At 42.5% G+C, this 12,694-nt stretch overlaps 1 protein-coding gene across 1 annotated transcript; it reads right to left on the minus strand.

Moving 5' to 3' along the window:
* Window positions 1-1,415: 1,415 nt before the first annotated feature.
* LOC106596183 (hatching enzyme 1.2) lies at window positions 1,416-11,036 on the minus strand. The gene is made up of 12 exons (XM_045713487.1): window positions 10,826-11,036; window positions 10,617-10,682; window positions 10,415-10,471; window positions 10,202-10,270; window positions 10,014-10,063; window positions 6,857-6,938; window positions 6,633-6,747; window positions 6,273-6,445; window positions 5,191-5,272; window positions 3,262-3,383; window positions 3,014-3,146; window positions 1,416-1,575 (listed from the first exon to the last, which is right to left on the minus strand). Exons 1-11 carry the CDS (start codon window positions 10,860-10,862, stop codon window positions 3,142-3,144), a joined length of 858 nt encoding a protein of 285 aa, XP_045569443.1. The 5' UTR covers window positions 10,863-11,036; the 3' UTR covers window positions 1,416-1,575; window positions 3,014-3,141.
* Between the last annotated feature and the right edge of the window lie 1,658 nt (window positions 11,037-12,694).

Genomic DNA, 12,694 nt, shown 5'->3' on the forward strand with positions numbered 1-12,694 from the left:
AGATGAAAGCAGGTTCACACTGAGCACATGTGACAGACGTGACAGAGTCTGGAGACGCCGTGAAGAACGTCCATAATTTTTAAAGAAATGTCTTCAGCTCTGATGAAACAAATATAAAACTGTTTGGCCATAATGACCAGCATTATGTTTGGAGGAAAAAGGGGGAGGCTTGCAAGCCAAAGAACACCATCCCAACCGTGATATACGGGGGTTGCAGCATCATGTTGTGGGGGTGCTTTGCTGCAGGAGGGACTGGTGAACTTCACAAAATAGATGGCATCATGAGTGAGGAAAGTCATGTGGATATATTGAAGCAACATCAAGACATCAGTCAGGAAGTTAAAGCTTGGTCGCAAATGGGTCTTCCAAATGGACAACGACTCCAAGCATACTTCCAAAGTTGTGGCAAAATGGCTGAAGGACAACAAAGTTAAGGTATTGGAGTGGCCATCACATTGCCCCGACTTCAATCCTATAGAGAATGTGTGGGCAGAACTGAAAAAGCGTGTGAGAGCAAGTAGGCCTACAAACCTGACTCAGTTACAACAGTTCTGTCAGGAGGAATGGGCCAAAATTCACCCAACTTATTGTGGGAAGCTTGTGGAAGGCTACCCAAAATGTTTGACCCAAGTTAAACAATTTAAAGGCAATGCTACCAAATACTAATTGAGTGTGTGTAAACTTCTGACCCACTGGGAATGTGATGAAAGATATAAAAGCGGAAATAAATCTTGATTATTCTGACATTTCATTCTTAAAATATAGTGGTGATCCTAACTGACCTAAGACAGGGAATTTTTACTAGGATTAAATGCCAGGAATTGTTTAAAACTGAGTTTAAATGTATTTGGCTAAGGCGTATGTAAACTTCTGACTTCAACTGTAGATATTCCACAAAAAAAATCTGCCTTATCCAGCTACAATAGTTATTTACAACATTGTCGACACTATTTCTGATCAATTTGATATTTTAATGGACAAAAAAGGCATTCAAAAACAAGGACATTTCTAAGTGACCCCAAACTTTTGAACGGTTGTGTGTATACATCTTTATGTATATTGGTTTAGCATTCCTTGCATAAAGGTGGGCCACTTCCATGGTACCGGTTATCCTGAGTTGAGCTCAAGAGTTCACCAAAGTTACCTCGCCAACTCAAGCCTGTTTCATAGTACACCCTTCTAGAGGGCGAAATTGTTATTTTGGTGAGTCTATGATCCCTGCTCTCTAAGTCCTGATACAGCATCAACATTAAATAATTTGTTGCCTAGGTAGTCGGCCAAGTTTAAGGAATAACTCACCATTAATTTAAGTCTCTCCTGCTATGCTAGATCTACTTCTTCTCTGATCCCACCTTGGGATGTATGATGAGCATAGCTGAGAAGGTCCATTATAGAATGAAACAGAACACTGCAAGCAACATCACACTGACTGGATTCTTTTCAGTCTAGGTCATTTTATTTATTTCCAAGACAAGTGCAGTGGTATAGGCCTAATTTAAGGCAGCAAGAGCACACAGGAGAAATTAAACTACTGCCTGCTGCCAGACACACATATAATCCATCAGAAAGCTTTAACCTGTTGGGTCTAGGGGGCAGCATTTGCACGTCTGGATAAAAAAAATGTACCCGATTTAATCTGGTTACTAATCCTACCCAGTAACTAGAATATGCATATACTTATTATATATGGATAGAAAACACTCTAAAGTTTCCAAAACTGTTTGAATGGTGTCTGTGAGTATAACAGAACTCATTTGGCAGGCAAAACCCTGAGACATTTTCTGACAGGAAGTGGATACCTGATGTGTTGTATTGATTTTAAACCTATCCCATTGAAAAACACAGGGGTTTAGGAATATTTTGGCACTTCCTATTGCTTCCACTAGATGTCACCAGCCTTTACAAAGTGTTTTGAGTCTTCTGGAGGGAGATCTGACCGAACAAGAGCCATGGAACGGTGATGTCCCATTAGACACCTGGCGCGCTACTTCATGTTGGGTACCCTCGTTCCAATACGTTATAAAAGGCTATGCATTCGTCCACCTTGAATATTATTCATGTTCTGGTTAAAAAGGCCCTAATGATTTATGCTATACAACGTTTGACATGTTTGAACGAACGGAAATATATTTTTTCCCCTCGTTCATGACGAGAAGTCCGGCTGGCTTACATCATGTGCTAACGAGACGGAGATTTTTGGACATAAATGATGAGCTTTTTTGAACAAAACTACATTCGTTATGGACCTGTGATACCTGGAAGTGACATCTGATGAAGAGAATCAAAGGTAATGGATTATTTACATAGTATTTTCGATTTTAGATCTCCCCAACATGACGTCTAGTCTGTATCGCAACGCGTATTTTTCTGGGCACAGTGCTCAGATTATTGCAAAGTGTGATTTCCCAGTAAGGTTATTTTTAAATCTGGCAAGTTGATTGCGTTCAAAAGATGTAAATCTATAATTCTTTAAATGACAATATAATATTTTACCAATGTTTTCTAATTTTAATTATTTAATTTGTGACGCTGACTTGACTGCCGGTTATTGGAGGAAACGATTTCCTCAACATCAATGCCATAGTAAAACGCTGTTTTTGTATATAAATATGAACTTGATAGAACTAAAAATGCATGCATTGTCTAACATAATGTCCTAGGAGTGTCATCTGATGGAGATTGTAAAAGGTTAGTGTATCATTTTAGCTGGTTTTATGGTTTTGGTGACCCTGTCTTTGACTTGACAAAACATTACACACAACTCTTGTAAATGTACTGTCCTAACATACTCTAAATTTATGCTTTCGCCGTAAAACCTTTTTGAAATCGTAAAACGTGGTTAGATTAAGGAGATGTTTATCTTTCAAATGGTGTAACATAGTTGTATTTTTGAAAAATTTGAATTTTGACATTTATTTGGATTCAAATTTGCCGCTCTTGAAATGCACCTGCTGTTGATGGAGTGCACCACAGGTGGCACGCTAGCGTCCCACCTAGCCCCAAGAGGTTTTAAGGGACTTGTTCAACTTATTCATTGTTGAGAAGTTAAAATGTCAGTGCCATTTGTGTTGGAATCTTCAGTCGACAGCAGCGGTGTTGAAATCTTCTTCGATGGTGTCATAAATGCTAAACTGTGCGTTGTTATTCTGTGAAAGACAGGACATGAACATGGTTAGAATACAGTGCGATAATGACTGCATTTACAAAGGCAGCCCAACTCTGATATTTTTCCTGTCTCTGTGTGTGCGCGCATGTCTTTACCACATTGATAGAGTTTGTTAAGGCGTGTTATGTCCAGGGGGCTCAGGTGATTTCTCTGTCCAATCTGGACTCCCCTCTTCTTGGAGTGAATAGTGGGGTTACGGTTTGATGAGAAGTAGTATCTGCCAGGAGAAACCCAACAATGGGGGATTAGAGGACTTGCTACTTTAACACAAGGACTGCGTCACAATGCCACCCTAATCCCAATATAGTGCACATAGTTTGACCAGAGCCCAGGTAAACAATAGTGACCTAAATAGGGAACCATTTAGTACACACAGGGAAATGTTACTTGAGCTGGATACTGTACAGTCGTGGCCAAAAGTTGAGAGAATGACACAAATATTAATTTCTACAAAGTTTGCTGCTTCAGTGTCTTTAGATATTTTTGTCAGATGTTACTATGGAACACGGAAGTATAATTACAAGCATTTCATAAGTGTCAAAGGCTTTTATTAACAATTACATTCAAGTTGATGCAAAGAGTCAATATTTGCAGTGTTGACCCTTCTTTTTCAAGACCTCTGCAATCCGCCCTGGCATGCTGTCAATGAACTTCTGGGCCATATCCTGACTGATGGCAGCCCATTCTTGCATAATCAATGCTTGGAGTTTGTCAGAATTTGTGGGGTTTTGTTTGTCCACCCGCCTCTTCAGGATTGACCACAAGTTGTCACTGGGATTAGGGTCTGGGGAGTTTCCTGAACATGGACCCAAAATGAGCGATATTTTGTTCCCCGAGCCACTTAGTTATCACTTTTGCCTTATGGCAAGGTGCTCCATCATGCTGGAAAAGGCATTGTTCGTCACCAAACAGTTCCTGGATGGTTGGTACCATTCTTTATTCATGGCTGTGTTCTTAGGCAAAATTGTGAGTGAGCCCACTACCTTGGCTGAGAAGCAACCCCACACGTGAATGGTCTCAGGATGCTTTACTGTTGGCATGACACAGGACTGATGGTAGCGCTCACCTCGTCTTCTCCGGACAAGCTTTTTTCCGGATGCCCCAAACAATCGGAAAGGGGATTGATCAGAGAAAATGACTTTACCCCAGTCCTCAGCAGTCCAATCCCTGTACCTTTTGCAGAATATCAGTCTGTCCCTGATGTTTTTCCTGGAGAGAAGTGGCTTCTTTGCTGCCTTCCTTGACATCCTCCAAAAGTCTTCGCCTCACTGTGCATGCAGATGCACTCACACCTGCCTGCTGCCATTCCTGTACTGGTGGTGCCCCGATCGCGCAGCTGAATCAACTTTAGGAGACAGTCCTGGCGCTTGCTGGGCTTCAGGGCACCCAAGAAAGTCTTCTTCACAACAATTGAACCGCTCTCCTTGAAGTTCTTGATGATGCGATAAATGGTTGATTTAGGCGCAATCTTACTGGCAGCAATATCCTTGCCTGCGAAGCCCTTTTTGTGCAAAGCAATGATGACGGCACGTGTTTCCTTGCAGGTAACAATGGTTGACAGAGGAAGAACAATGATTCCAAGCACCACCCTCCTTTTGAAGCTTCCAGTCTGTTATTCGAACTCAATCAGCATGACAGAGGGATCTCCAGCCTTGTCCTCATCAACACTCACACCTGTGTTAACGAGAGAATCACTGACATGAGATCAGCTGGTCCTTTTGTGGCAGGGCTGATATGCAGCGGAAATGTTTTTGGGGGATTCAGTTCATTTTCATGGCAAAGAGGGACTTTGCAATTAATTGCAATTCATCTGATCACTCTTTATAACATTCTGGAGTATATGCAAATTGCCATCATACAAACTGAGGCAGCAGACTGAAAATGTTGAGAATGACACAAATATACTTTTGCCCACGACTGTACACAGTCACAAAACTAATATTTACTTATTGCTAGCAGTTTAAAAACAAGGTGAGTAAAATTAGGACTTTAGTGGGAATAAGGAGGAGAGGAGTATGACTGACGTTCCGTAGTGCATTATGGAGTCGTAGTCATAGGGCAGGTCCTGAGTGTCTCCTTTCTTCACCTTAAAATTATTTTCTTTTCCTGGAAGTTAAAAGAGGCAGATGTGACTGGTGGACACTGCTGGGTGTGAATGTGATATAGGGGAATGAAAATGGAAATGTAGACAAGTTGAGATGGAAACCATTAAGTTGAACCTCTAGCAGGAGGAAACTCTACAGGATTCAAGGCATGAATATTTCATCTTACCTAATGAAACCCATTGCGGGTGGTAATGTAACAAAACTGCCTTCAAAACGAGCTTACATGTTATCCCAGGATACCCATTACGGGTGGCAACTGTAAAAGGTATATTTTACACCAGGATACCCATTACGGGTGGTAACTGTAGATGACAACGTAGTGTTATTCGCGTCAGGCAAATTTAGCGAACAAGGTTGCTGCGTTCACGCCAGGGAAAATTCACAGGAGTAAACGAATTCAGTTTAATTCTACATAATTGGAAATGAGTCTGAAATACATAGTTATGCATAGTATTGGTCTCAAACTGAAGAACACTGATGGTTACTGGTGTAAGATTCTCTGGTGTTTACAGAACTGGTGCTGTGAGATTAGGATATCAGGATTCAAGGTAGCTCTGATATTAGGCTATCAGGACCTGCTTAGACAAAGCAACTTCAACAGTAGAGAAAAGGGTTGCAATGTATGGGGAAATGAATGGCTGCAGTATTTCCGTTATAATAAGTACATGATAAATGGAACGTTAAGGCATAAATGTATGAAAGACTATTCTTATTTTAAACTAAAGTGGTTCTGTCCTTGTGGTATGTAGTGTTTCATGTTGTGTGGACCCCAGGAAGAGTAACTGCTGCTTAGGCAGTACCTAATAAAATACTAAATGTCAATAGTTATTCTATACGGTCTTCACTCCAGACCACAAAAAGCTGAATCAGGTATGTTAGTGTTGGGCTGCTACTAAAGCCTGCACACTGCAGCTCTTCATGGGACAAATTGACCAGCCCTGCCCCTGATCCACATGCACTGCCCCTGAGGTGGTTTAGTATGTTGTGTTGGTGTGAGTTACCTGGGACCACGTTGTCCCACTGTATGGTGACGTATTGGTCACGGTCTGGCCGTGTGTGCTCGTGGTGCAGGCCCAGGGCATGCATCAGCTCATGACACAGGTTCCCCACGTTACAGGCTCTACCGAAGTACACAGACTGGGCCCCGCCCTGGAAACCTACATACGACGCACAGCTAGAGTTAAGCGAAGAGAGATAAAGGTGAGAGAAGCGGGAGGAGAGAAATGGAGGAGAAAGAGGGGATATGACAGGAAGAGAGGAAAAATAAAGGATTGAACACAGGAAAAGGAAGGAGAGGTTGTGAGTTAACTGGAAACTGCTGGGAAGGAGAGAATGTGTTAATGTGCCCACTTTGGACTCACCCTGTCCCAGAGATGAACTCTATGTAGTTCATCTCATTGGTGTATTCGTGGAAGCGGATACACGTCTGGTCTGAAATAAGCTTGAACGCTGCTAGTATAGTTTCCTTTCTGTCCACTGTGTGGATCAGAGACAATCTACCATTAGACGGTGCATATCATTCTCACTGTATTAGAAAACATCTAGTGTTACAGTGTTCATCTCTCCTACTGTATTCGACACTCACCCAGATAATCGTTGATCTTGTAGGGGATAGAAGCGACGCCTTCATTCTCATGCCAAAGTGACTTCACAGCTAATCGGTCTTCCTGTAGGACAAACACCTAGTCTTAAATCCAGCTGTCGCTAGAGAGTATAGGCCTCAGATTAATTCAATTGTTATTTCCGCGTTTCCCCTATGAATGTTTTTAAGTTCTAAAATGGTCAAACTATTTCAGTATTCACTTAAATGACTAAAACCAGACTAAGTATGTAGAAAAAAAAGAAAGGAGCAATATACAGTGTACTTTCCATGACAGACTGACCAGGTGAATGCTATGATCCTTATTGAGGTCACCTGTTCAATCAGTGTATATGAAGAGACCATGGATCATATCTATATGCCATTCAGAGGGTGAATGGGCAGGACAAAATATTGAAGTACCTTTGATCAGGGTATGGTAGGTACCAGACTCACCAGTTTGAGTGTGTCAAGAACTGCAACGTTGCTGGGTATTTCACACTCAGTTTCCCGTGTGTGTGTTAAGAATGGTCCACCACCCAAAGGACATCCAGCCAATGGCAGTCCAGTGGTCGAAAATGGGTGACACGAATTGTGCAGAGCAACAGACGGGCTACAGTTATAGTCAATTGACAGTCCAGTAAAACATTTGTTCCCAAAGACCCCAAAAATGCTCAGCTCGTAGAACCTTGACACAAATGGGGTATGGCAGAGTTCCACTTCTTTCAGCAAAAAACTTGTTGCAGTGGACTAAGGAAACACTGGACACAGGAGAATTGGAAAAACGTCTGGTATGATAAATGCCGTTTTTTTGCAATTTCACGCTGATGGGAGGACTAGGGTATGAAGAAAACCACATGCATCCATCATGCCGTTTGTCAACATTACAGGCTGGTGAGTGGCAGTGGTATGCTTTGGGGTGCCTTTTCATGGCACACGTTGGGCCCCATGATAAAAGTTGAGCAACGTTTGAATGTCTTAACATAATTGAAAATCAGGTGCATCCCTTCCTGGCAGCAGTGCTTGCCTACGGAGCCGTGAGGGGAACGGCACCTCTGTACCTTCAGGCTCTGATCAGTCCCTACACCCAAAGGGCACTGCGTTCATCCACCTCTGGCCTGCTCGCCTCCCTACCTCTGCGGAAGCACAGTTCCCGCTCAGCCCAGTCAAAACTGTTCACTGCTCTGGCACCCAAATGGTGGAACAAGCTCCCTCACGACGCCAGGACAGCGGAGTCAATCACCACCTTCCGGAGACACCTGAAACCCCACCTCTTTAAGGAATACCTGGGATAGGATAAAGTAATCCTTCTAACCCTCCTCCCCCCCTAAAAAAGATAGATGTACTATTGTGAGGTGATTGCACCAATTTTTAAGTCGCTCTGGATAAGAGCGTCTGCTAAATGACGTAAATGTAATGTAAATGCAGTGTATCCATCTGTGAATTGATTTTTTCAGCAGGATAATGCCCCATGCCACAAGGCTAGGATTGTCCAGGAATGGTTCCACGAAAATTACAGTGAATTCAGCTTAGTGCAGTGGCCTGACCAGTCACCAGATCTGCAATCCAATTAAGTATCTGTGGGATGAGATGGAACGAGCCATTTCGGATTAGAGATCCACTACCAGCCAACTGGGCACAATGGTGGGAAGCATTGAGGAAATCATGGGGCCAGCATTCCTGTGGAATGCTTGACACCTTGTAGAGTCCATGACCTGACGAATTGAGGCTTTTCTGAGGGCAAAGGGGGGTGCAACTCAATGTTAGGTGTTCCGAATGTTTTGTAGACTAATATATATATATTTGAAGATATTTTATTGAAAAAAAGGGGAAAAAAATCACCTAAATAATAAACTAAAACTGTGCAATTGGCAACGCTCACTACGATTTAAATTGAGATTGTCGTCACTGGCCGACACAATAAATCTATTATTTGCATGACTCACTGTGCAATAGTGAGTAACATGAATTTTGAATGACTACCTCATCTCTGTAACCCACGCATACAATTATCTGTAAGGTCTCGAACAAGCAGTGAATTTCAAACATATTTAACTACAACGACCTATTGGTTTTCAAATAACTTGCATAAGGCACCTATTGGTAGATGGGTAAAAAAGCAGACATTGAATATCCCTTCGAGCATGGTGAAGTTAATAATTACACTTTGGATGGTGAATCAATACACCCAGTCCATACAAAGATACAGGTGTCTTTCCTAAGTCAGTTGCCAGAGAAGAAGGAAACCGCTCAGGGATTTAAGATCCTAGAGGAAATCCTGGTTTAGTCTGTTCTACCATTTTTTTTACATTTTAGTCATTTAGCAGACGCCCTTATCCAGAGCGACTTACAGTAGTGAATACATACATATCATACCATGTTCATGCTTTCTTTTGTACTGGCCCCCGTGGGGAATCGAACCCACAACCCTGGCGTTGCACACACCCTGCTGGCGTTGCAAACACCTTGCTCTACCAACTAAGCCACAGGGAAGACTACCAGACACTGGGAGCATAATTCACCTTTCTGCAGGACAAGAACCTAAAACACAAGTGCAAATCTGCACTGGAGTTGCTTAGCAAGAAGACAATGTTCCCGAGTGGCCAAGTTACAGTTCTGACAAATCTACGGTAAGACCTGAAAATGGTTGTTTAGTAGTAATCAACAACCAATTTGACAGCTTGAATAACACACTGTACCAGCTTCTGGTATACACAGACTGAAACTAATGACTGCAAAATCGTTCAAGGTTTCTTTACAAGACAGAATGTTGAATAAAACGACATTGAAACTTACTCTACTGGTGGTCCGTGGTGTTGATCCTTCAGATGGTCAAAATATCCACAGGAAAGTACTGTTAACACAACTTTTTAGAGTGGCGGTACTGAAGTTGAAATTTCTATCACCTGGCACTTCAGTTAGTATGCATGCATTGTATATTTTTCCTGTGGATATTTTGGCTCAAATTTCAACCATCTGAAGGACCAACACCATGGACAACCGGTAGAGCAAGTTCAAATGTAATTCTGTTCAACAATCTGGCTTGAATGATTTTGCAGTCATTAGCTTCAGGCTGTGTATACCAGAAGGTGGTATCAATCTGATTCATCAGCCTAAAAAAAAAATGCAGTAACAGGACAGAAAGCAGGGATAATAGACTCACCGAAACCAGAATGTCTCCCTCCACGATAGCAAGGTCGAACTGTAAGTCCTCTGTAACAGAGAGAGGGTCTGAAACAACCACACTGATACAACATGTACTAGTTACAAGTCACTACCTCCAGTGCCATTAAAGTCCAGACCTCGCAGTAGAGGTCCAGGATTGTGCGCTTCATCTAATGAATGCGTTACCTTCTCTGGTTTCAGGCATTTTAACCCAATCATTTTGTCTGTGGCGTGGTCCCATTGAGGCAGTAGAACCTAAAGGCAATTGTTAACATTAAACACATTTTGTAATATTTTATTTTTGATAGATAAGCCATGAACTTGAAGAAAACCAATGGAATTGTTTCTTTAGGCCCATCACACCAAGAGATTGACTTGAGAATCACAGTAGAGGCCTACCTGTGGCAGTGAAAGTCACATTTGTAGAATTGTTGATGGGGTTTGTAGAATTGTCCACTGAAAAACAGAAAGAAAATATAAAGAGGAACAGAACAACAGTTTTGCAGTGGGGCTGGCCTACATGAACTAAAAATGGTAAACAGGCCTAGTTTTCAGCCTGTAACCTTACGAAATGAGTGGTCCCCAATGCAGGCCTGCTTACCTGTGGCAGGGAAAGTAGAATTTGAAGTAGTAGCATTTGTCAAATTGGTGATGGGAACACTGCCCACTGAAATACACAAGGGTAACATAATACATGTTACATAATAACATGGTGAACCAATTGGCGTCTACAGTGGAACTGGCCTGGCCTAACTCAAATGGAAAACACTCAAAAGTAGGATGTCACGAAAACAAAATGACTGGTCCTACCTTGGACAACCCAGATGAGAATCAGAAACCAAACCATGTTGAAACAACGATTGTCCCCCAAGATTTGGGAGAAAAAAAACAACCAGAGAAACAGCACAAACAAATGTGTTCAATAGCTCTCCTTCCAGTCAAATAGTGGGTAGGGCAGCAATCACAAAAGAACAGGTGTGTTCTCCTTCTCCTTCTCCTTCTCCTTCTTCGGTGAGGTTTAAAGACGGTTGGCATCCAATATGTTGCATTATCGCCCTCTACTGAACTATCGTATGAATCCATTACCTTTGTGATACAAAATGGGAAAAGGGGAAACGTGAAAATTTAAAAATATATATATATTTAATGACTCTACTAACTAACCCTACACTCATTAAAACCCATCACCTTATTCCACTGCTTTAACCCTATCTTAACCTACCCCGGGCCAACGACCCGAGAGGACGAGACACTACCACTCAACACACCCTGTAACTCTTCTCTCGTACCCCCAAGTACTTCTCTGCAGCTGCCACCACAACATCTATTTTCTATGACTTACGTGTCATCTCTGCGGTACAGCAGATAACAATTGCTATGAATGCTAAGCCAACCTCACTGAAACATATATCACTCATTGGCCTATCCCTCTGTTCTGGCAAAGATCTACTATTCACAGGGATTCTCTCTGAATCCCTCACCCTCCACTACCTTCTTCACTTCCTCCGCATACAACATCTTCTGCACTACAATGACCCTGGCCACCTAAACCTGCCTCTCTCGCACCAGACACCTCCACTTAGGGTTACCTTCACCGACTCAACGGCACCCACCATCTTTTCCACCCAACTTGAAACCGACCATGGATCAGACAAAAGGCCTGGTTCCACCTTCTTCAAAAATCTTACTCCCACTGAACCAATCGTATCTTTATCATAACCATGCCCATCAATGGAAGAATTGGGCTCCAAGCTCCTCACAACAACTTCTACCCCTTCCATTTCACCTACAGAACTCAAACTGGTGTCCGGCCCACTCTGTTTGAACTTGATAGCAATCTTCCTCGACACACCCTCTCCCTTGTCATTGCTATATTCAACAGATACAAACCCATCCTCTGCCTCCCTCAGTCTTTTCAACCTCCTCTCTCTTTCCCTCCAATCCTCCTCCCTTGACCAGTATAGACAGTGTTAATGTGCATCTATAGTATATAGTGAGCAGTACTGTGCATAATGTAGCAGATGCAGGAATGCCCTCATGCAGGAACACCCCGAAATGTGGGCTGCAGTTGCACACTATTGACAGAAAGACACATCAACCTCAGATAAAGCATCCGAGACAGCAAAACAGCGCTCCTCTGTCTTAGTATGTGTAGGCCATGTATCTGATGCCGTCTGGTCAAAAAGCATATAGCATGTCATACAGCCACAGTTGTAGAGCGGTCAGACTTTCTGGATGTTTAGTTCAGTCCTATGTGTTCTCTGGCCAATCTCTGATATCTTGTCGTGGATCTTGGCTATGATGGTGGGCTCCCCATTGACAGAAAATAAATATCTGCTGTGGGAAACCGTGTAGACAGTGTTAGTGTTCATGTATAGTGCAGTATAGACAGTGGTAATGTGCATCCATAGTATAGAGTAGTGAACAGTACTGTCCATAATGTAGCATAGAGCCCATGTCGTATGTCCAGAGTGTTCCCAGAGTGGTATACCAAGAAGCAAGCTAGATCTACTCAGGGTCTTTTAAATCTAGCCAGCTTCAGTTAGCTTCACATTCCAGCTCAGGCTTCATCCGTACTACGATGGTGGATTTTGCTGGTCCACCTGCCGCAAAAGGCTGTCACATGCTTCCCAGTCGAAACAGTTTAAGCTTATACATTTTGTGAAGTTTTTGTTCATT

Source organism: Salmo salar, unplaced genomic scaffold (assembly GCF_905237065.1).
Source record: "Salmo salar unplaced genomic scaffold, Ssal_v3.1, whole genome shotgun sequence".
NCBI lineage: Eukaryota > Metazoa > Chordata > Actinopteri > Salmoniformes > Salmonidae > Salmo > Salmo salar.